At 50.7% G+C, this 24336-nt stretch overlaps 1 protein-coding gene across 1 annotated transcript in view; it reads right to left on the bottom strand.

Annotated features, from left to right (window-relative positions):
• The window catches only part of LOC308228291 (protein CEPU-1), a gene marked incomplete at both ends in the record, with an annotated part of 326758 nt that extends 304148 nt beyond the window's left edge, over window positions 1-22610 (bottom strand). Inside the window, one exon of the mRNA XM_080631564.1 lies at window positions 22535-22610. Within this exon, the coding sequence (XP_080487690.1) occupies window positions 22535-22610 (76 nt within the window). The remainder of the gene's footprint in view (window positions 1-22534) is intronic.
• Window positions 22611-24336: the final 1726 nt, after the last annotated feature.

Here is a 24336-nt window from a genome sequence, read left to right as displayed (position 1 = left end):
TAGTTACTGCTCAAATGTTTACTCTGACCAAGGACTTTGTGAGTCTCATGCTCTGCCAGGGAGGAGGGGAAGCCGGGAGGAAGCAGGGACAGGACACCTGACCCAAACTAACCAAAGAGGTATTCCATACCACAGCACGTCATGCCCAGGATGTAACTGGGAGTTACCCGGAAGGGCTGGCTCACTGCTCGGTCGAGCTGGTTTTCGACGGGTGGTATCGTATTCTCTTCCCTTGTTATTGCCCTTATCATTATTATTATTGGTGGTAGCAGTAGTGATTTGTGTTATACTTTAGTTACTAAACTGTTCTTATCTCAACCCATGGGAGTTACATTCCTTGGAATCTCCTTCCCATCCCTCCGGGAGTGGGGGGAAGAAAAGGGGGGCAGTGAGAGAGAGACTGCGTGGCTGATTTATGCCTGACTGGGTTCAAACCACAACAGTGGCCCATGAAGGACGTCCTGTGTGTGCCCAACTCCAGGGTGATATCAGCTGGGCCCCCACCTAGCCCTACGACGTTGTAATACTACGGAGGTTATTCAGCATCAGACTAAGGCACAGCAAGCTTCCAGGTTTCACAAATGCACTGCAGCAGAGCAACAAGGGTCTGGACAATGAACTGTTTCCTCCTGCTGGCAAGAAACCTCCATACAAGCCATCTCTGCAACATCAATGAGATCCATCTGCTCACCAGTGGGAGCAAGGGCTTCGCCATGCCAGACAGCGTGACCCCACAAATCACAGCAAGCCACACTCAGCACTTTTATTCTTTATTGCTACAGTTCAGACAGCTCCATTATTTATCCAGATTACTTATTCATGTCCTATTTCCAGGGACAACTTGCCTTGCTGGATAGAGTTACCATATTCCCCCTTTCACACGTTATTTGGACACGATGCTACCACTGTTCATGTAACATCCCATTCGTCCCAGCCCATCACAGGTGACCATCGTATTATGGGAAGGGTTCTGACACGGGGAGGATTGAAAAAGCCCAGCCAAAAATGACAGCTAAGCCTCAAACGCTGACAGAAACACTGAATATTTCCCAAAGCAACTCAACCAGACCAGGCTTTCTGTCCAGCTTTAGAAACTGCAGCTGCTAAACCAACTCAGACGACTCCGACTCCTACCCGGAGAGACAGAAAGGCTGGTCATTAGGAGTAAGGTGGCTGCTGGCTTGAATTTAATAGAGATCTCCAACCTGTTTCCATATGCCCCAGCACCAGAGTGGTTTCAGCGCCCTCATTTCAAGGCTGCACCTTGGATTTTTATCCATTTTATAAAGATTTGAAGGCTGAAAGGCTTCAAGTACCTGTCTCCAAGCTGACCTGATCACACCATTGGCCCCCAGGCCAGACCTCTGGGCACAGCCTGACCTCCCAGACAATTCCCCAGCACCCAAGCTCAATGTGACCCAGGGCATCTGAAGCCAGCCAGCTCTGTTTAACACATCCTCCTTCCCTTGGGGGACTCGGTTTCTTTATCTCAAGTGCTGCTATAGTCAAGTTTCACCCCCGTTAAGAAAGCATTTTGAGAAGGAAGAGTATTTCTAAGAGCAAAACACATCATGAGCAGAACTTGCGATCGTTTCTCCTCTGCCAAGCCCCATGCAGATCCTGCACCTGCAGGTACCAGCAGCAGCAGCAGCTCAAGCCCACATCTGCGGCATCCATCCTCTCCATCACACCTCCTCCCTGTGGCACATCCCATTTCCCCAAGACCATGGAAGGAAGGAATATAAAGAAATGACTACAAAACCTAAACAGCCCCATGAATTCCCTGAGCAAAATGCTTAAGTCAATGCTTAACTCCTGTTAAACAAAGGGAGGTTTCTCCGCGGAGCAATTACAATCAGAGCAGCAGCCTAACTAGGCTTCAGACAGCACTCCAGGCACACATTTCTGACTGGCAGACGGCACTGAGCAAGGTCTGCACCCTATTGCAACGGGTGCTGAGCACCCCTGAGCACGCACAGCGCATTTGGGGCTGCTCCTGGCTTCAGCATGGAGCGAAATACTAAATACTGAGGCAGAACTCTCAACCTCGAGTATCAGGTACGGCAATTTAGAGGGACTTGCTCAGTATTTCACCATTCTTGCTACGGAAACAACCATGGCAAAAGCAAGAACTCCAATAGACCCATGTGTCCTCACCATGGACACCCTCACAGCCATGACCCGCGCACATGACGGACCTCCTCCCAAGCACATCACCACCACCTCCACCAAGGCGTTTCCCAACCCACAAGCAGACACCTATTTCCAGGTCACTTGAAGAGAGTTCCAACAAGCTTGAAGTCCCAAGAAATCACATGCTGAGCACATAAATACTCCAGCTCCAGCTTCCAGCCTCTCCTCTGAGCCATCCTTTGAGGTGCAGAACAGCCGCAGCGGCTGAGAGATGCTCTAATCAGTGCATCTAATTTCAAACAGTGTAAGGGCCATGTTATGCCTTGGGATAAACGTGAAAGGCTGCCATTGAAGCACAAGAGAGGTATGCACTTCAGAGGCTGGAATCCGGCCTCAAAAGTCACTAAACCTAAAATATTAAAGTGCATTTAAAAGCATAATAAGGCAGATTAGCAATCAAACAAAGTGGCTTGCTGGGGGACTGATGAGGGAGGAGGGTTCCAGGGACAGATACCACTACTGAAAGCAAGCCAAAAAGGCCTTGTTTAGAGTAGGAAACCACTTTTGATCGAAAATACAGCACGGAAATTCATTTCTCCTCATGCATTTTCCATGAGAGAACAAGCCCAATCAGCCTTGTTTTAAGCAGCAATGCTGAAGCTCCCACCTGGAGTGTTTTGCACTGGGATGGGGAATTAGTAGCATGATGCAAGCTACGGCCTCATCCCCGCCATAGATATTCAAAGCACTGTTGGCTCATTCGGAATATGATTTGACCCAGCTTGGTCCCAGCTTCCTGCACCGGGCAGTACAAGAGCTGCAGAAGTCTTGCTCCTTCACCAGTCCTGTTGTAATCTGGTCTTCATTTTATTTGCTCATCAAAACATCCATGCAGGAGACACCTTTTGTCACTAAGAAAGGAGAGGAGTCATCGGGATGAGTTAGCTTTGGGGTTAATGGAGGGATGGAGTACGGAAAGGCTGCATCGTCTTCTAGGATTCAGCCTCTTACTCAGCAATTCTTGAGACACAACTAGCCAAAGAGACACAATGTGTTGAGCTGCAAAGGCTGGAGCACCCGTTGCTATAGCCCCAAACCTTTTACTGTCTTCAAACTGAGGAATCAATACAGGTTTTGATACCCATTGAGCTTCACCTCGCCTAAAGGCTAGCAAGCAGCCAGCCAGGGCCACCTCTGCCAAGGCCTCTTTCATGCAGTGATCCCCTCACCTCCTGGCTTTGCAGAAATCCTCCTGCTCAGCGCTTCCAGTTCCCTGCAACTGGTTTGCTGAGCCCGTTCCCAATCACATTCAATGGCTGAGTTCTCTCTGGTTTAGGTCAGGAAATAGATGGCATCTCTTCTAATGCCAGACCTTGGAAGACTGTACAATAACCAACCTAGAAGGGGCAGATGGCTCACGTTCAACCCCAAAACGTGGCTCAGGTCTATTCAATCTCTGAAGTCTCTGTGCAACTCATGGGACAAGTCCCTCGGCTGCACCAAACCCCTTTAGGTGTCCAAACCAGCATCAGAAGGCGCTCCCAGTGACAAAGGTCCCCATGGGACCTATCCACAAAGGGAAAAAGGGTGACCTCCATCCTCTAACTACAATCAGGATCCCTGTTACATTGTCCTAGCCCAAGGGACCAACAGGAAATCCTCCCTCCCCAGCTTCCACGGTCACACAGTGCTTGGCTTCCTCCAAAAGCAGGGATGTTGGAGCCTTGTTATTGCAGCTGGGGTCAGGGCGAACACAAGTGTATAATCCCGCCACAAGTTAATTAAAGCACCCATCCATCCTTCAGTCAAGCCATTAGCCATGGCCGTTTATCATTAATTATTTGGAACCAAATCAAACAGACCAAACAGAAGACCCAGAAAGAAAAGAGGAAGCAAAGCAGAGACAGGGCAACTCCTGGGGCTGGGCATTAGCGAGGCTCCTGCGTGCCTCCCAAAGCAAGGCGTGAACCTGGTTATAGCCAGCACAAGGGTGTGATGGAGCTGGTTCAATCTCCAGCTGCTTCGGTGACCTTGGAAAAGCCTCTTTGTCTCTCCTTGCCCTTCACACTGGGTGTGCTCTACCCCACACGTGTCCCCTTTGCTCCTGGCTTTAAGCGCAAATCAACTACACATAAATCATTCACACACCTTGAGAGCTCTTTGGTGAGGTCTGGCTAGGCTAGGGCACACGGGCAGACAGGAGCCAGCACTGCCAGCACACAAGAGGTCACAAAAGCATCTGCAAGGCCTCAGAAAGGGTAAGAACAGAGCAGAGGAGCCTCTCCACCTGCATGGATAGCCTGGGAAAGGCTCCTGAATACTGCAAGCAGGGCAAGCAGCAATTCTCCCTGCTTGGGTTGAGGCTGGTCCCTAGCTGAAGCTTTTTGGCCTAGTTTATCTCTTCTTTTCCATCATCTGCCTCCTTTCTGAATGCTTCGCTTCAGTGCAGGTATGCGAGGAGAGAAGGGGAGGTGGGGAGCAGGGAACCATCCTTCTTCTCTGCTGCATCCCCTTGCATCCCCTTCCCTCTCATTCACCGGCACACTTCGTCTCTTATCCCGAGCCTCCCTCTACTCCATGCCCTCCCTCTAGTCCCCGTGAAGACAAGGTTTAATGTCTTTCCATCTCTTCCCGGGTACATTGCGGTGAGGCTGCCGCCCGCTCGGGTGGAACACACTGTTTTATATGCGCCATAAAAGCAGAGAACTCTGTAAACAATATTAGTTTTAATAAAATCCCAGGCTTTGGCAGGCCAGCTGCTTTTGTGTCTGTCTTAATTTAATCAGCCCATCAGCTCTCTCAAGCAGCAAGAGGGAATGAAAAGCATTAGCAAGGAATCAAGGAACTGGGGAGGAAGAGACATGATTTCCATTAAGTGCTTTCTGGCCCCGGTGTGCTGTTATGTGAGCAGGACCAAGTTGGGGGAAACGCATTCCCAGCCTGGCTTATCCAAAAGCAACTGTAAGGATGTGAGGGCATCTCAGCATGTAAACCTCATCCTATAGTGCTTGAAAACGAGCTGTACATCTGGAACACGCAATGAACAAACCAGGCTCGGTGATGTTTTCAGCTGGAGGGGATCACTGGGGCTGCCCATGGGAAGTGACACGTCTCTAACATACCCCAGTGCTCCACAAGATGGGAATCCTGCCGGGTTTGATGTATCCACCACGCTGGTACCCAGGTACAGCCACCCAAACCAGCATCCATCAGCGCCCTGCCCATAGCCAAACCCCACACCACACTGCCCATCCCGTTTGGCAATTCCAAACCAATACAATGACAGCGTTAAGGATGCAATACTGAATTCTGCACATACATCCACAAAGGTCCAGCCAAAGCTACGGAGTGCATCAGCAGAGGAAAAGCCTTCTTCAAAGAGCAGTGGGGGGAGAGATGATGTTGGCAGCTGGAACAAGGGGAAAAGAAGGGCAGCCCTGAGGCAGCCCTTAACTCTCAGCATCACAAACAGCAGCTGAGTTTCAAAGGTGTCACTTCCAGACAGCAAAAACCTGGCAGAAGCAGCTGATTTCGTGACACTTCTGTTCTTCAAGACCAAGCAACAGCCAGTGAGCATCTGCCGCGCGCAAACTCCCTCTTGCTCCAAGCACTCACAGGAGGCTTCACTGCCAGCAGGCTCAAACCTGGCTGTGATGTCCTCAGAGCCCAAAGCACTGCGGATGTGATCCCTGCCTCCTCCTAGCTCTTTGTTTCTTGCAGCTGGAGCAGCCTGGAGCAGAAGCCAGGAGTCTTCCACCTTGGGAGCAATCAAGGGTTCCTTTGCCTCCTCTCAAAGCCACAAATACTGCAGAACAGAGATCCTCAAAAAGATGGAATAATAATCACTAATTATAGACACAAAATAAACAGATTAATTGATATTTACTTGCTTACAAAAAAACACTAACTCACTTAGCATGTATTTTTAAGACATTAAACTGTGTTAAGGCGCAGCCAGAAATATCACCAGCAAAGCAAATATGGTGCTCGGCGCTGCAAAGGAATTAAAATGACTATTTAATTACAAGAAATCGCTCCAAGTTCTTTTGCTGCCATTAATCACTTTCAATTATGACTGTAATTAAAAGTCAGCTTCTCTCTTTGGGTGGTCGCTGCTGGGATCTGGATCGGTGACCCTCTGCTCCACAACTCAGCACCCCACTTTGCTCGCCAAATGGCAGCTCCTCGCTAACAGGATCCATCATTTATGCCTTTAAGAAGTTCCTCAGTGCCAAGGGCATGCAAACAAGGAGAGGGTGAGGAGGAAAACTGAGTTACTTCATCCCATTTGCTTGCACTGACTTTTGCAACATCCAAAAAGCAGACCAAAAGCAGATTCAGAGCTACTAAGATTGAGTGATGCAAAACCACACTGTCCTTAAATCATTAAAGGATGAGATGATAATTATCTCTTATAATATATTATATATTATGATGAGATATAAATATATAAACATTATCTCTTGTTACAAGGCAAATCAAAGCCTAGAGAGTTCTTTGCTTGCAGCACAAAGCTTTACAGTGGGGGCATGTGGCAGCTCAACTCCATGTAAGCAGGAAGACAGCATGGTAGAGGGCATAGCCAAAACTTGCCCCCTTCCACTTCAGCATCTCCAGGGCAGGAAGTTACAAGTAGAACTGGCTCTACCTGGGTTGCACTATCGTTAGCATCACCTCTTGGTGGTACAAGATGGAGCACCCGCACTACTTTCAGCTATGGGTCAGTTTTCAAGGGTATCTACATTGGGAGTCTGTGAAACCTGGGTGCGAAAAGCAAACCCATTGGCAGCAAGCTCTAGTTTTTTGAAGGACACGACACTTTTCTTCTTTATTCTTGCAACTGAAGATAAATAAAGCTATAAAACTACCACTTTGCTCGGTGCAAATCCTCCATCATCAGTTCAGGCATCACTCAAGGAGATTGGGACAACCAAGCTCAAGCCCTGACCGCAGGCGGTCAGTGAAATAAATCCATGCATCAAGTTGGATGAAGGATGCTGCTGGCAGAGCATCTCCATCCTGGGACACCAGTGCTCTGATAACCGTAACGCTCCCCCACGTATTGCTGCCTTGACTCCCCCCCAAGTCCTTTTAGGCTCACAGCCTGCTTTTGGCACTGCACGGTACCAGAGGCGACCAAAACACTGAAGACAATGCGGAACATCAAATGGAAATGTTCCCTTTGGGTTCCCTTGGTACTTCTGCCCAGGGAATGTGATTAGACCGTCCTTATCTTGGTGGGAACAGTTGTTAGTAATAATGAAATCATCCAGTGCTTTTCTTTCTGAAATCCAGCCACATCCTTTTGGCTGCTGGAAACAGGGGCAGCGACATGTGCTGCTTTCATAAAAAGCCACAAGACAACATATTTCATCACAATGAATTCCCTTCCCTCAAGAGAAGGAGAGAGGTTTCAAGGACAAAGAAAGTTGGAGCCAAAAGAAAGGGCCGAGTTGAACTCTTGCCCATCTGCTGCTTCTTCTTGTCATCCTCTTCTTCACAAACCGAAGGAGGTCGGATGACAACACCACTTCTTGCTCTCTCCATCCTCGCTCCTTCTCTCTCAGCTCCTGTGATGATAACGTGAATCACCCATCGAATTCCCACACCCAAGTCCAACACAATGACTTTCTGCTGGGAAAGCCCAGCCTCTGGAAGATAACCACTGCTCTCTACATTGGCCAAGAGTCCGAGGAGGACTCAAGCCAAACCCTCATGGCTACTCTCCCAACTCATGGCTACCTTGGAGCTGGGAATATGCTTGCTAGGGTAGAAACCCAGCCAACTGCATGCTTCATCCTCACCTCATCCTCCCTGGGTGCTGCCACCACACGGCTCTGGGTCTAGCCCCCTCTTCCCTGCTAGGTGCTCCTCTTTGCCGAAGGACCACACAGCATCCCTGAGGATGACTTTGGCACCCCAGTGAGCACGTTGCCACCCGTGCAGACAACACGCATCGTGTCTTAGTCGCTTTGCACCTGAATTAACCAGGCACCGTCCCCCTCTGCCCTGCTGTGCCGGCTCCTCATTAGCAGCCTGCATTTCCCCATCCTCCTGGTAGTTGGCTGAGTCTCCCCCTTCCTTCTGCTCCTGGCTTCTTCTGTTCACTGAACTAATTGCTGAGCGCCTGCACCCTGGGTGTCTGCTGCTGGTGGAGAAGATTAGGATTTATACAGAGGGGGAGAAAAGAAAAGATTAATAAAAAAGATTGTGTTTTTTAAAGCAGATGAAAGCAGAGCCCAAGGAGATGTGCATTTGACTCTCAAACACGCTCCTTCAAGTCTCCCTCAGCAGTACTTAAAGGCGTTTCCAAAGCAAGACTTTATGAATGCTAAATGAACCCGGCGCCTTGTTCCTCTGCCACTAGAAAGGGGGAAAACTTATCTTTTATATACAATATTTCCTTTATGGCTGACACTGTGCATCGTGCGTCGCTACTACCAGCCCCTCTTCAGACACCAAGGCTGACCTTCACAATGTCACAGGGAGACGGGCGTCTCGCTGGGATGGAGCAGCACACGCAGGGGTCAGGGGTCTGGCTGCATCCAAGCAGCCATGTAGGACTTCATCCACTGCTTCCCGGAAAGGGCGAAGTGGGACCACCACAAAGAGGGGGAAAGGGGAAGTTTGGCTTGCAATCGCTGCAGCGGATGCCCCAGCCAAACCTGGGATGGTGGTTGGGAAGTGTCACCTTCCAGAAAGCTTTCTCAGGATGCAACTTGGTGAAGAGGGATGCAGGCTGGGCCGGGGAATGATGGACAAAGGGGGAAAACAGCAACAAGGCAGACGGACAAGGAAGAAAATGCACCACTGAGCATCCAGCCCTATAAACCACTGTATTCCCACCTCTGCTTCACCAAGGGATGCTGGTGGGGTCTTTAGGGTGCCCAGCACCCAAACCCTCTCCAGTTCCATAAAGAATAAGCAATGAGAACATTGATACGTTTATGCAGCATCTGAGCACCTTTGGCCATGTGGGTCATCAAGCCAAGGCCACACGACACTTGCAAATGGAGCCTAAACCCAATGCAGTGCTATGGTTGCCCATCACCAGCCTACTTCTGAGCTCAAGCTCACCCTTAGTGAGGAATTCCAGCAGGACCACGACCTTTCCCTATGTGTGAAACAGGGGAGAAGTGCATTCAGCCTCACACAAAACACTATGGGCAGAAACTGGTCCAAGCTCTCTGGAAAACACGCACCCAAAGGAAGTCTTGGGAGATGTGCTTAGCTCCCGTTTGTGCCCTTAGAGCTTGTGAGGTGCTGTATAATTGCTAAATACTATTATCATCCCTGCAGGTAGAGCAGTTTGTTAGGATAATGATAGTGATTGACATTTCCCTGGCATCTTGCATCCCAAGCAGATCCCGTATTCCTCTATTATAAAACACTCCTCTGCCTCGGCTCTCCATATGCTTCCAAACTGTCAACAGGATCATAACTGGGTCCATGTTGCCAAAAGAGACGAAGGCACAAAGTGGCTCATGCGAGTTCATGGGGTGTATGAGAAGCATGAAGCATGTTCAACCTGGTGCTCAAGAACACAAGTTGTGCAGGTCTGTGAGTGGTATAGACACAGATACACAGGCTCTCCTTCAGCCCTGAGCTGCAAGAAGTCCCTGTAAGCCACCACAGCATCCAAACCCTCCCTACTCCTCATCCATCCCCATCTCCCAGCAAGCAGCAGTGGGTACCACAACCCAACCATCCCTTGGAAAGCCTATATTCCAGTGCCAACGAAGCAGAGGGGCCAGCGAGTGATGAATTGGAGACTCTCAGTTGGGGATAGGTCTCTAAATTCTCATTAAGTCAGGTGCTGAGGCATCACACATTAATCCAGAACATTTCCCCTTCGGCCCAAACAAACAACTAACTCTTGTATAATTCAGGGAGAAGGGGGTGGAGCCTTCTCTCCCCCTTCCTCTGCCTCTTTCTAACTAACCAGTGAATAAAACATCGCCCACAAATCTATTAGGCTAATTTTAAATCCTGACAATTTAGCAGCACTTCAGCAAGATAAGAGCCATTTATTAAAAGCCACAGTTCATTAAGCCAAATGCTGCTGGCGTATTTACTCAGAGAAACGGGGCTGGGTTTGGCTTTCACCAAGACCACAAGTCCCCAGAGGAGCAGGAGTGATCCTTCTTCACCCTTCAGAGAGAACCTTCCCCCATCCCAATCCCACATGGCGCGGCAAGTGCTTCCCATCTTGCTCAGCAACGCACCATCACCATCAAGAGTCAGGGGATGCTTTGCAGGTTATGAGAAGTCTCCGGGAGCTCCGCTTGGGTAAGCAGCTCCCAGCGTTGAGCCTTGCAGCTAAGCCACGCTCCACCACACCAGGGTCCTGTTCCCACCCAAAAGGGATCACAACCAGATTCCAGATGAGGCACGCGCCACTTTGGATCCATTCCCACTCATAGCAAGCACAGATTGGCTTTGGAGAGAGGACGACTGCTTCCAACAGCAAGCCAGGAGAGGGCTGTTTAAGAGGAGCTGTTGCTTGCCAAAAGCTACCAGACTGCACCCGGAGCTTTCCTTCCCCCAAGCTGCTGCTTGACATCTCTGCTAAATCCCCTTTGCTGTGCCGCCTGGGGCTGTGATGGTGACAGCGGGTGCCTTGGGACGTGGGGCTTGGAGCTTCCCCGCTTCCAGGGTGGTGGAAAGGAAGAGGAGATGGAGTCACTGCTGTGAACTGGCATTTCTGTTAACCTTCATGGGGGATGAGTTTGATGCTCCACCTCAACAAAGATGCGGAGGGGATGCAAGAACCACAACCTGACAGAACCAAGCGATGCACAAGGCCACCTTATCCCAAAGCAAGTTTTCCTGGCAAAGACATACGAGAGCACACGTGGCCCTGTCAAGCTCTGCTCCCGCATCCTGAGCTTATTCCCCTATGGAAACTGTGTGATGCCCAGCACAGCGCGGGTCTTTGCAGGTAGAGGGTGATGGAGAGGGTCTCGGTGGTACCCAAGAGCTGGATGGAGCTGTGCCAGCATCGCTGCGAGGAGCCGGCAGCAGAGGGCAGTGAAGAAAACCCATCTCACCGAGTTTGTGAGTGTAATTCATTCCAGCGGGAGCCATCCAAGAGACTTGATCAAGTGCAATTGTCCCACTGCGCCTTTCACCTGCACAACACTTGCAAGACAGTCTGGAGTCACTACAGAGTCTCCCTTTACAGTCAGCGCTGAAAGGAGCATTATAAAGGTGAATTAACATTTAAAAAGAATGTAAAAAACCCAGAACTGTTCTAATGATGATTAATGGGAAGCTATAAGGGAGGCCGTGACCTCCTGGTGTCATTAAATGGATTGGCAGGTTTCTGAGCATTAATTATAAATAGCCACAGGAGTTTGAGTGCTTAGCGGAATGATGATAAATCCACGACACAAGGCGCAGGGACATGGAGTGCAGGGGAACACGTGCCCGTGCGTGTGCACACACAGCTCAGTGTGCAAAGAAACAGGGGTCTGCACGTGTGTTACAAGCAGGAGAGAGCAAAGATGCAGCCATGGGGCCATCGGAGGGTGTTTGGGTGTATGGGAGGACGGAGGGGGAAACGGGTGAATGATAAATCAGGCTTTGCCAGTCAATCACATTTTCTAAATGCTTTATATCCCAAAAGCTATAAAAGCAATATTCCTTTCTGGCCTTATTGGAGCCATTCTGTAAGGCAATCACATCTGTTTCCTTGGGGATTTGAGCTGAACTGTGCCTTGGCTTGCCTTTCCCCCCCCCCCCCTTCTTTTCCCTCCCCTTTATATTTACTCTCCAGCCTGCTACCAAAGAAGGGTCAGAGCATGCATACAAATAGGGAGGAGAAGTGGAAAACAAACAACCCCGATCCAGCGGTGATGAACAGACAAAAAGTAGCTGCAAACTTCTCCAAATTCCCCAGCCCATTAGCAAAGGAATAGCTGCAATACTCAGGGGCCTGCCTGCGTTTGGAAACACTCAGCTCTTAGAGTTAATGTTTCCTTTCCTTTAATACTCATTATTCCACAACTGCATTGATACGATGGGAGACGTGAATTACCTGGGATGTGCTGTGCCACCCAACCTGCCTGGATTGCTGTACCAACAGCATCACTGTGCACTTGCAAGAGCCCTTGGGGAGATGCTCACTGCTAAAAGCCCCAATCCCTCTCCCAGTACCACAGGGACTTGGAGTCACAGCCACATTTGCTCCACAAATGAGGAGGTCTGAAAACAGGAGCTCATTGCAAAGAGAGTATCAGCAAACTGTCAGAGCCCTGGGATCACGGCTCTGAATAAATACAGGAGATGAATGGAGCGAGGACCTCAGGCTTCTTAATGAGCTCTCCCATGGACCGCATCGACTGCAGAGGGTGAAGGCTCCTCTTGCTGCCAATAGGCAGCACAAAAGGCTCTGGCTGAGATGCCAGAGGGGCAGCCCCGTGGTTTGGGCACCCAGAAAGCCCCCCCTTCACCCTCAGGAAGGATGCTGGAGGCTTCCAGGTCTCAGACAGCTCTCTGCATCGGCAGCCGCATCCCAGCATCCAGCCCCAGTATCCAGCCTTTCCCTATTTCCATTGGCGCTTGTGCTAGCTGCTAGATTGGCTTTTTCCCCACTCTATGGGAAAGCAAAAGCCCAAGCAAAAACTCCTCCCCTCAAACTAAAACTAGCCCTGTTTCTATTCACATTCAAGTATCATTACTTTGCTGGGCTCTTCCAGGAGGAAGCATAATTTCAGCTGATTGGAAAATGGTGGCGAAGGAACAGTTTCTCCATACAGTTTTCTTCATATCCTATTAGTTGCAATACAATTACAGTGAATACATCAATTCTTTGTCCCAGCAGCTCCTGGAAAGAGCCACCTATTAAAAGCTGGCTTATTAATGGAATTGTACATCCAGGATTAATCGGGCCGCATTGGCCATTTCCATTTCTCACTCCACAAGTGCTTTTGTTTGCTTAATAGGCTGAAGTAACTGGAAAATGACACAACTTAGAGCTTCCCCCATTTGCTGTGCATATCACTAGCAAATTTAATATCACTTTCCTTCCTGGCATTGCTCTGGGATAAAACCTGGCACATGCAGCCAAGGAAATCCAAGCAGCAGGGAAGAGAAGGGGCTTTCTGCTTTTGGCAGAGCCTGCAAGTGGGGATCTCCAATTGATGTAAGGCTTAAAACCCATTTATTTGCAGTATCACAAAACTCCTAACTGCCAAGACAAGCAGGCTGGGTAAGAGCCAGGCTACGCCTGCAAAATCCCATGGATGCACCATCCATGGAAGTATTCAAGGCCAGGTTGGATGGGGCTTGGAGCAACCTGCTCTAGCGGAAGATGTCTGTGCCCATGGCAAGGGTTGGAACTGGATGACCTTTAAGGTGCCTTCAACCCAAACCATTCCCTGAATATCATCTTCCAAGCACTTCAAAAGCCTCCAGGCACCCCAAAGAGCATCATCCCTCCCTGCCCAAGATGCCCCTCCATCCCTATGGAATCACACCCATAGCACACCAGCCCCATTGCCAAGCAGCATCCGTACCGCCGGGAAGCGAGGAGCGCTGCCTCCCAGCGCAGCTATTCCTGTGGCAGCAGACTCGCTGCATGTTGAAGCATGGTAATATAGTATGACTTTTCCCTTTAATGGAATTTTTCTAGCCCACTAGGAACAAAAAAAAGGACTCCATTAGCCATACTACAAAGGCTCCTACTTATTAGTATTTGAGAACAGCGGCAAAAACATTTCTTGAATCTAATTATTGCTGACAAATATGAAAATTGAAATCAAAGTGAAATTTCCAGCTACAGCTGCCTCGTACGGCAGCAGCTCGCCAGCTCCCAACTATTGCATCAACACATTCATTCTGAGAAGGCTGCAGAGATTGGGCCCCCCCCTTTTCCATCCTCTCCATCTTCGGAGGCATTAACTCTGACATATTCATCTCAACAGCCGGGGCCGTGGAACTAACTTCATGTTTACCAGTCACGCGCAGCCAACAGATTGGAGTGAGGCTGGCAATGGCTGAGGAAGGCAGAAATAGGGCTTTATTTTAGGTGGTGCACTCTTCAATCCATGTTTATTCATTCCCAACTTTGCTCTTTTCCATCCCATTCCAACCCGACCCCACGAAGGAGTCGCTGGGTGCCTCTGAATTCCTCAAGATCGAGGATCTACATGGGAAGGGAGAGTGGAGGGGGGGGGGGGGAAAAGCCTTGTCAACGTATTCCCTTTCTCCTACCTCCCCCCAACATACTGTAAAAATCAATCCCCTTTGTCATTTTGCTCTGCTTGTGTGAATGTTTAATGGCTGTCGAGGGAGATAATGATTGCTGCTAGGAAATTCATTTCAGATTTGCTATTTATAAAGTACTTGGTGCTCAGGTGGGAAATTAACATAAGGAAAGGGGAAAAGGACCGAACTGGCATGGGGGGGAAAGCAGCAGGAGAGGAGGGATGAGATGCTGCGGGGCTGGCTGGAAGGAGCCAGGGCCACAAGGAGGATCCACATCTGGCCCCGTCTCTCCTGGGACAGTGGGAAAAGGCTTGCCTAGAGGAAGAATAGGCACACTGGGGACATATGGGTGCTCACAGCCCCTTCCCAGCATGTTGCCAATGCATGCAAGGGGTACAGAGCCAGAGTCGCGCAAGGAGCATCACTTGGAGCAGCCGGCGATGCTCCTCGCACCCACCACCACTGATGGTTTGTGTCTCAGCTCCCTCCTTCCAGCTCTCCCCATCCCTCTGGGTTAACCAAAAACCTCCTTCGAGTCCCCCCATCCCTGCAAAGCCCAACAACCTGTTGCCACGAGTTTCCTTGTTGAATCCCGAGGGAATTCCCGTCTGCGATAGAGCCGCATCCCACCCGCGGTACATGCGCTGCCATTGAGTTGCTAATTCCTTGTCTCAGAAGTTGCTTTTCACTTTCTGATTTTTCAATAATAGGCTTGGTATGAATCCCTTAAGCTTCTGAAATAAGCTGAAAACCGCTTTTCCAGCCATTTACATAAACACAAGTGGATCAGAAGGAATAATCATAGTTTATGCATTATTTGGGGGCTTTGGAGCCGGCTGCTAATGTGATGTCAGGTTTTGAAGCCCAAAACACACAATGAGAAGCGTTGACGGGCAGAAAAGCAGCACAAAAAGATAAACAATAAATAATACAACTATCTTAAGCGTTGTCTTCAATGACAACGTGGCGTTTGGCTTCACCACTGCCCTGGCTTCTGATGGACCCCGCTCCTTGCCAGCCTTGTTCCAGAAAGGGCTTCATTAAAAGAGATGTCACTCATGCTAAATCCAAGTTCACCTCTTGCCAGCCAGCCCTGCCGCTCTCCTGTGCCTTGGCCAGCTCTCAAAAACCCCGGTGCTGGCTTTGGGGATTGACTTTGCAGACAAATGAGGTCCAACACAGACACCCTCTGATCTATAAATACCATCTGTCCTGCAGAAAGAGAATAAAAGCTCGCACAACAACCAACCCAACCCAGAAACTCAGTGTTATTCACCAGATACCTCCTACAAAAGGGGAAGAGAGAAAAACCTACTTAAACATGGAGCTAATATTGCAGTATTAATGAACCTTGCTTCGCTTCAAGTGCTTGTCACGCTTCCAATGAGGCAGGTCACATTTAGCTTTCAAACCAGTTCTTTACATTGAGAATGCAGTTTGTGGCAAAAGCAAAACATTAGCAGAGGGGCTGTTTTGAAGAAATAACAGGGTAAAAAATGGAGCAAGGCTCGAGATTCCAGGCTCTTTTGATATTGCTGGGATGCAGGCTTCCAATCGCCTCTTTCTGCTGTTTGAAATCGCTTCACAACTTGGTACATAAAGCTCTGAATCAGAGCAAAAAGACTTCAAATATCAACCTCTGCTTTCCCCAGAATTCCCTCGCACTGGCAATGTGGAATTGGTCTGGTTTATTCCATTCTGGAATAAAGAAATCAAACCCCGCTCTGCTTCATTTCAATTTCCCATAGTATTTCCTTCCCACGAGGGCCGAGCATTTGGGATTCACAAACCCTTTGGCAGCCTAAATCAGGTTTCCCCATGCTTAGCAGTGTACAATCACATAGCTGGGAGGAGGAAGACCCTGGTTGCAAGGCAAATCCAGGTTAGCTACACCAGGCAGGGGGGAAAGATGGCTGGTGTCCTTATGGAATGCATGGGCAAGTGAGGAAGAGGAAGGACCACGCAACAAGGCCAAATCACTGCAGAACAAGCAAAGGATATGAACTCAGGACCCCCATTCCAACAAGGCCAAATCACTGCAGAACAAGTAAAGGATGTGAACTCAGGACTTGCATTCCAGGAACATTCCATGCCCATAGCATCTCCTTCCACTCCTCCTATCCAAATCCCTGCTGAGCATTCGCTTGCATCCTCCCTGGAAGCCAAACCCACCACAGCTCCAAAGACAAGGATGAGGGATAAGCCGTATCTCACTGGGTGCATGGAGATGCCCTCACACAAGGTGCTCAGCACCCTTTCACCCTACTGATGCTGGGATTATCCTGTCTCCAGAAGGTTCTCAGCTCTGCATCATGACTTCGTAACCTGGCAGAAGCTCCATCTCTCTGTCCCCATCCCCATGGGAATGAGGAGGATGCTGTCCCAGCTTCCATCACCCTAGTGCTTTAAAGGGAATACTCCCATCACCAGCCATCTATGCACATTGGGTCCCTTGGACCCTGGTTTTCCTGCATGGCTGCTCCAAAGCATTCCTGGGCTGCTCAGAGGGAATGTTTCAGCTCCCCCTGATTAGTAAGCCAAGCATGCAGGAGGTGGATAAGTCAAAGGGAGGAAAACAGCGGGAGGAGGATGCCAAGAACCAAACACTGTCTTTAGTGGGAACAGTCAACAGGACAAGGGGGTCAAGGGGTCAATTAATCTACAACAGCTTTCAGCATTGGACATATTAACTGTAAGAGCATCAAAAATCCATGTGAGCCTTCCTGGCGGGAGCTAACAGCACAGCAAAGGCAGCACCTCTGATTTATTATTAACCAAGAGCAAGGTGCATGCTTGGGGAAGGAGGAGGGATGTGCAGAGCTCCTCCGGGCTAGCTGCACGGCTCCAAGCTGTGGAAGACTGGGTGCATGATGCCAGGAGGGTGCAGCAGCACCCCAGAAGGGTTGGAGGTCGCTGGGTGTCCCAGGGGATGCAGTGACATTCTGCAATCTGGGGTGAGGTTTGCCTATAAAAGCGTGGACAGACCCATGTTGAGAGGTGCAGGATGCTGGCTGAAGGTGGCAGACAGCAGCATGGCTTGGATTGCCACTACAGAAGCCCAAAATCTGGCTCCTTGCTCGTTTGAGCCCTTATTTGAAACCAAGAGCTCAACTTCAAGTCCAAGTTACAGCTCCAAGGCAACTGCAATGCCTTTGCCATGAATATCCGAGACAGATCGTGTTTGGTTCCCACTGAGTCTAGTGGGAGATTTGCCACCCTGCATCAAAGGAGCACTACCAGGAACACTGAAAAGAAGCAGATTTACACTTTAAACCTTTTCTCTAGTACAGCATCCCTTCAACTGGGGAGCAAGCAGAGAGAATTTCAGCCTTTCCTGCCACTGCTGAAGTTTGGGAAGGAAAGACACATTCCAAAGGAGGTGGGATGGCCACGATGATGCTCCCCATTCTGCAGCCCACCTTAGCTGGCTGAGTTGCTTAGGTAGCAGGCTGGTGAGCTCTTCCCTCCACCCTTGGTTTAACACAGCAAACAGCAAGTCCTGCTTGCTGACTTGACCTCCTTCTGTCAACTCATCAATTCTTAACTCATAGGGAATCAATAAAATAAGGGGAGGGGGGAATCACAATATGGATGGTTTCAAGCAAAAGCTGCAAGAGAGATACACGAAGCAGACACTTGCGCTATTGAATGTGCTCATCTCATGCTTAAGTCAGGGTAGACATGAGTTAAACAGGGAACGCAGGAGCCAAAGTTAGTACGATGGTCAAAATGCCTACATGGATAAAAGAAAAGTAGCTTTTGCTAAGCACTAGGACACCCCAAAATGGGCCGCAGCTTCCAGAGCATCCAGCACCAGCAACTCTTGTAAACAGGGATGGTCCCTATGGTGCTTCAGTAGTTTTAGCAGGAGTTTCTTCCCAAGCTCACAGCTCATCTCATCTGCTTGTCAAACTCATATTCACCTCGTCTTGACTGGCCCTTGAGTTCCATCCCAACTGTGGGAATGGCTGACCGGTCCCAAACCTCCTTGTCCACACAGCCCAGGTCTGCTTCACTGCCTCCTCTTCCTGTATCCCACCGTAGATAACCACCGCCACTTTCTTCATGCTGGCATTCCAAGAACAGTAAGCAGCCCCATCCCAAAATGCATAGCACATGGGACCTCACACATCCCTACTCCACAGCTGGGGCTCCTAAAGCTATTGGAGATACAACATGACTCCAGTACGTGGTTCCCCCATCACTCCATGCTATAAGGTACCTCATTACAAGTGACAACTCTTTGGAGATCTCTCCAATACACAGAACAGCTCCTCACTATGTTCTTCCAGCCCATTACTGCATGAGCAGAGGGATGATCTCAGGAAAGGAGGGATGCTCCTGGGAAAGGAGGAAGGAGAGGGATGCTCCTACAGAAGGAAGCAAAGGGATGCTCCTGGGAAAGGAGGAAGAAAAAGGAGGGATGCTCCCAGGAAGGGAGAGTGGGAAAGAGGGACACTCCTGGGGAAGGAGGGGAAGAAGGGATCCTCCTCTCTGAGAAGGATCAACACTGCACCAAGCACCCACCACCAAGTGAAGATCCCAAGCGCCAATCCAACATGTTGGGCTCCATCCCACTCTCTAAAGCACCTTCCCCATGGGAAAGGTCTGCTTGGGTACCTCTTTATCCCATTAAGTCTTAAGGTTTTGATTTCCAGAGGTCCTGGCTACCTGCGTAGAGCTCCAGTTAACATCAACCACCATGACAGATGTGAGTAAGGAGAGCGCATTCCCCTTCTTTTATGTACTACATATAACTGGGTTATCTAATCATGTAGCTATTGATTATTACTGTTATTCCCTATTAAACAGCTATTTGCTGCTGTTGGGGTGAATATCACATTTTATTGACCTGCACAGTAACTATTAACCACCACGAAGCCCCAGCTACTATTTTTCTCAGGGAACAATAAATCTGGGTATTCACAGGAAGATGTCGATACACATAATTTTTCTTAGCCACATTCATTAGCACAATTACCTCCTTGCACAAACTGCCACAGGCTTTCCCCTCCCAAACCCAGCCCAAACTAAGTCCTCCCGAGATGCAAAGCCTGCAGGCAGGCGGCGTTCCTCCATCCTGCCCTTCCCAAAGGGAATCAAGCAGACACAGATGGGTCTCCGAGGCCACCTCCAGCCTTTTCATCACACGCAGCCCATGTTTCAGTGTGGGAGCTGTCTGCAACGCAGCCACAGCGATGGAGCAAATCATTCTTTGGGATGAGGAAGGTTCTGCTGATGCTGTTGACATATGCTACTATTTTACATACCTATTTCAGCTTGTATGCTTATTAGAATAAGGTCTTTATGCTAATTTGTAAATCAAATTCCCATCATTCTTGGCTTACTGATGCTAAAGGCCCAGCTAAATCTTCTATGACCTTTTAGCCTGGTTAATCCTTTTATGCATGGTTGAGTGAAGAGCTTGCTTCTCTCTTCCACTCCCCAAGTGCTGGGGTGGGATTTTTGCCCAAGCCTTCCTCTTCCTCAAGAAATCCAAGGCAGGAACACTGGGACCACACCAGAGCATCTCCCTGCTTTGAAACATGGGAAGAGGGATGAGGAAATGCTGAAGCCGGGTCCTTAAAAAGGCTGTAGATATTCATCACCACTCTTTAGAACTCATACAGCAAACACAATGAGAGCTGTGTTGCCAAACAGCCACTCAATTCCCGATGCCTTGAGGCTATCCCAGCCCTCTGCAGCCTTTCCCAACTCCTTTCCTCATGCAGGACCTTCGGCTGGCTCTGCCTTGCCTAGGAAGCCATGAGCGCCCGCATCTCATTCCCATGAGGATGCAGCATCCTCAGCCTTGCTCCCCAACACCAACACCCAAAACCCAACCGCTCCCTTGGGAACAGCAGCATCACCAAGCACAAAACCACTGTGGACCCTGCAGGGCTTGGAGGCCTCCTTCCTCATGGCCATGACACCCGATAACTCCTGTTTCAGAGAGGCAAAGAGGCACCTTTCCATAAAGCCAAGAGCGAACCTGCAAACTTTGGAGGACCTCTGGGATGTTTGCACGAATGCAGATGGTCGAGCACTTAGGAATTATCCCACTTGAGGCTCCGCTTTCCTCTCAAGCACCCTCACAAACCACTTCTCTCACTGTTTGTTTGGCTGCAAATAGGTAAACGACCTGGAGCATTGACAAACCGCTGCAGAGGGCAGCACACATCACTTGAGCTGTTCGAAGGAGATCCGTCCAAAACACTTTACCTGCACGACAAGAACATTCCCTGGTCAAAACCACACAAGGCAGCTCCGCTTGGGTGTGCCAAGAGACAGGGATACAGTTTGGAATTCCAAGAAACACCGGGAACAGCACAAGAGCTCAGGAAGCAGTAGTGAAATGCTGCTGGTATTTGGCACACCTGCATTATACCTTTGGGGCTAAAGGCCCCCCAAGAGCTCAAAACTCCCTTGGAAAGCTTCTGCTGCATGGTTTTATCTTTCTAAATGACTTCTAGATGCAATCATGCCATTAAACCTCCCAGGGGGTCTCCTTCCCTCTGACAGCGCAGCATTCCCAGCTCCCAACTTTGTGCCATCCTTTGCCCAGCATCCCATGGTTGCTGCTCTGGGTCCCCTCCAGACCCCAGTGCAACGCTGCTCCCTGTTTTCCACCATCCCAGCAGTGACTTAGGGACTTCTGGCACCCACAGGGTGCTGCAATGCAAAGGTCTCAGGGGGTTTATTGCCTGGGGAGGCAGCACATTGCTCTCCTTTGCTGCCTAGAGAATAGCAAAGGAAATACCCACTGCTTTCTGATCTGTAAGCTTTTGAATGGAAAAGGAAAAGGAAAAGCAGGAGAGATGACCAGAAGCAAGGAATAAGACTGCAGGGGAGCCAAAAGCAAGCATTAAAGGAAAATAATCAAATAAATGAAGCAGAAATCCTGGCCAGGAGAAATGAGGAGGAGAAGGGCAGCTTCACCCTGCTCCTGGGAGCCCATCCTGGGCTCCCATCCCTGGGCACCCCCTTGGGATGCAGGGATGCCAGCATCCCGAGCGGGAAGCAGCAAGCCTGGGAGAAGGAGCTTGAGGAGGGGGAGAAGGAGGAAGGCAAAGAGGAGCAATGCCGTGGCGTGTGCTGTGCATGCTAAGCAGCCCGCGCCGGTCGATACGGCACCGGTGGCTCTCTGCAAGAGCGGGCCCAGTGTGCCCGGGAGGAGAAGTTTGAGCCCCCCGCTCCGCCAGTGCTCCCCAGTACCCAGCCAGGGGCTCTGCACCCCACCAGGGTCCTGCAGGGTCCAAAAGGAATCAGCCAGGGCTCTATCGGGTATGTGGGTACCCAAATCCCATCCCTCGGTGGGCACCGGGGCAGCCGGCACCGACTGCTCTGCCTTTCCCAGCGGGATGGAGGTACCCTCCATGTATCTCCATCCCCTCCCGGGGTACCTCCATCCCCACTCCCCATCCGGAGCCCCCCGCGGAGGGGATGCTGCATCCCCGGCTCCGCGCAGCGCATCCCCCGGGCGCATCCCCGGCTCCGCAGGATGCAGCCCAAGGCAGGATGAGGCCCTGGGGACAGGATGCGGCACCCCTTCGCTTCCCCCGAAGGTAACCCCGCTCCCACAGCCCCTCCAGATGGCTGCGAGGAGACTAACGCAAGCTGACAGGCTCGGCGCTCCCGGCCAGATGGGGCTGGCTCCTGCCTTCTCCTTCCCCCCCCCCCCCCCCCCCGCCTTCTCCCTTTGCTTCTTGCTCTTTTTTCTTGCACCCCCCTTCCAAAGCACCGTTGCGGGGGGGATGCAGCCCTGCGCGTCCGGGATAGGCACTTCCCAACTCCCCAACCCAACAGAAGCCGGGGCTGCACCGAGTTTTTGGGACGACCTTGCAGGCGGGTCTGGAAAAGCAAAGCCGGGGGGGACAGAACACAGAGGGACCCCGACCCCCAACTTCCCCCAGCCTGTTGGATGCATTCCTGCACCAACTAAGTCTCGAGAAAGTCGGTCGGTACAAACCCCCCCAAAATACATCAGGACGGGGGATGCTGCGACATGGAAGAAGTTCCCCCCCTCCCCGCAACCCATCGCACCCGGAGGATGGAGCAGGGATCGGGAGATGCCGCCTTGTCGAACCCGCATTGTATCCCCCCCCCCAACTTAGCATCGGTGGGGACTCCATCATCCCCCCCCAGCACCCCGCGGAGGGTGCACCCGCATCCCCGCAGCATCATTCCCTACCTTGGGAAAGGAGGAGCGCGGCCATCCCGGCCAGGAGCACCCAGGAGACCGGGTGGTGCATTTTCGCCTGGGCCATGTTTCGCTGCGGGTTTCTTTTCCTCTTCCCCCCTCCCCTCCCGCTCACTGCCTGGCGGGGAGAGGTTTAAAATCCAGCGTTTTCTCGGAGCAAAGCGCAGGAAAAGGGGGGGAAAAGGGGGGGGGGGGGAGGGAAGGGAGGGGAAAAAAAAAAAAAAAAGAAGGAAAAGAAAAAAAAAAAAAAGGCACCGCAGGGTGGGGGAGGGAAAGAAAAGAAAATAAAAGGGGGAGGGGGGGGAAAGGGGGTCGGAAGGGGTTGCAAGGTGCGAGGGACAGGCGCTGCCGTGCCCGCCGCTCCGGCCCGCACACGCCGCCCGGCTGCACCACGCCGCCGGCCGCGCAGGCAGCCCTCCCCTGCGCCGCACTCATTGGCTGCGCCCCCCCCCCCCCCCCGCCCCATCCCCATGCCCGGCATCCTGCACATCCCCATTGGTACCCCCCCCCCCTCGGGGCATCTGCAACCCGCCCTGGGCATCATATACATCCCCATTGGTACCCTCCCTGGCATCCAGTACATCCCCGTTGGTATCCCCCTTGGGGTATCCGCACCCCCGGGCTGACACCATACACATCCCTGCGGGTACCCCCCCCTTCTGTATCCTGCATATCCCTATTAGTACCCTCCTCTGGGCATCTGCACTCCCCTTCAGCATCCCCACCGGTACCCCACACACGGACACCGGCATCTGCACACCCCCTCTGCATCCTCCACAAGCCCCCCCAGCATCCTCACTGAGAGGCTCAACCCTCCAGCATCCACACACATATCCCCTCCTCAGCATCCTCTCCTTCCCCACAGCATCTTTACCACCCCCTATCCTGACACTGTCCTTCCCCACCAGGGAAATGGGGGGTGACTGCATCAAGTCTGTGACTCAGTTTCCCCACCTGCAGGACCCTGGGAAGGAGATTCCCCCCCTTCCTCCTCTTTGCACCACCTGCCTGTCCTCAAAGGCTGAAGAGCATCCTCCGCTTTTGGGGGATGCCTGAACAAGCCTCCTTCCTCCTACAGGGCTAATCCCATATGGAAATTGCTCTAAAAGCAAATTTAATAGGGAATAACTCTTCAGTTTGTCACAGAAATCAATCCCAGCCTGGTTTGGGTTGGCAGGAACCTTAAAGCTCATCCAGTTCCAACCCCTGCCATGGGCAGGGACACCTCCCACTAGAGCAGCTTGCTCCAAGCCCCTACTTTCATTCCAGATTAAGGCTTTTTCTCTGTGTTATAACCACACTCCCCCAATACCTTCCTTCAAGACCAGCTCCAGGGCCACTTGCACCTTCCTTCATTTTGAACATCCTCCTGTTAATCCAGCTCCCATTGCCACAAGCCAGATTCTGGTGCCTATTTCACAACCATGGAAGCAGGATAGACCTTTCTCCACCTCGATATACCCAAACCCACATCACCTCAACCTGATGTCACCAACATGCCTATGTAGAAAAGGGTCCTCAGGTTCCAATCCTTTAGTTTTCAGCCTTTGTCCCACATGGGGAATATTGAAGGCACTGAACCCCAAGCCTCCTTTTTGACACCACCTACATCAATAGTAGCTTGTTACATATTCATTATTTTCATTAGTGGTAAAAATGTCTCATTTTGTTGCTCAAGGTGAATCACAGCCCCTCAGAACAACATTATAGGCAGGAAAAAGCGACAAGGGATAAAAGAAGTAACTTGCCTTGGTTTTGTATGCATTTCTCCTCAGAGGCTTCCAAAATCTGAG

This window comes from Psittacula echo (assembly GCF_963264785.1).
Source record: "Psittacula echo genome assembly, chromosome: 18".
NCBI lineage: Eukaryota > Metazoa > Chordata > Aves > Psittaciformes > Psittacidae > Psittacula > Psittacula echo.
This window is presented reverse-complemented; position numbering and strand designations above follow the sequence as displayed.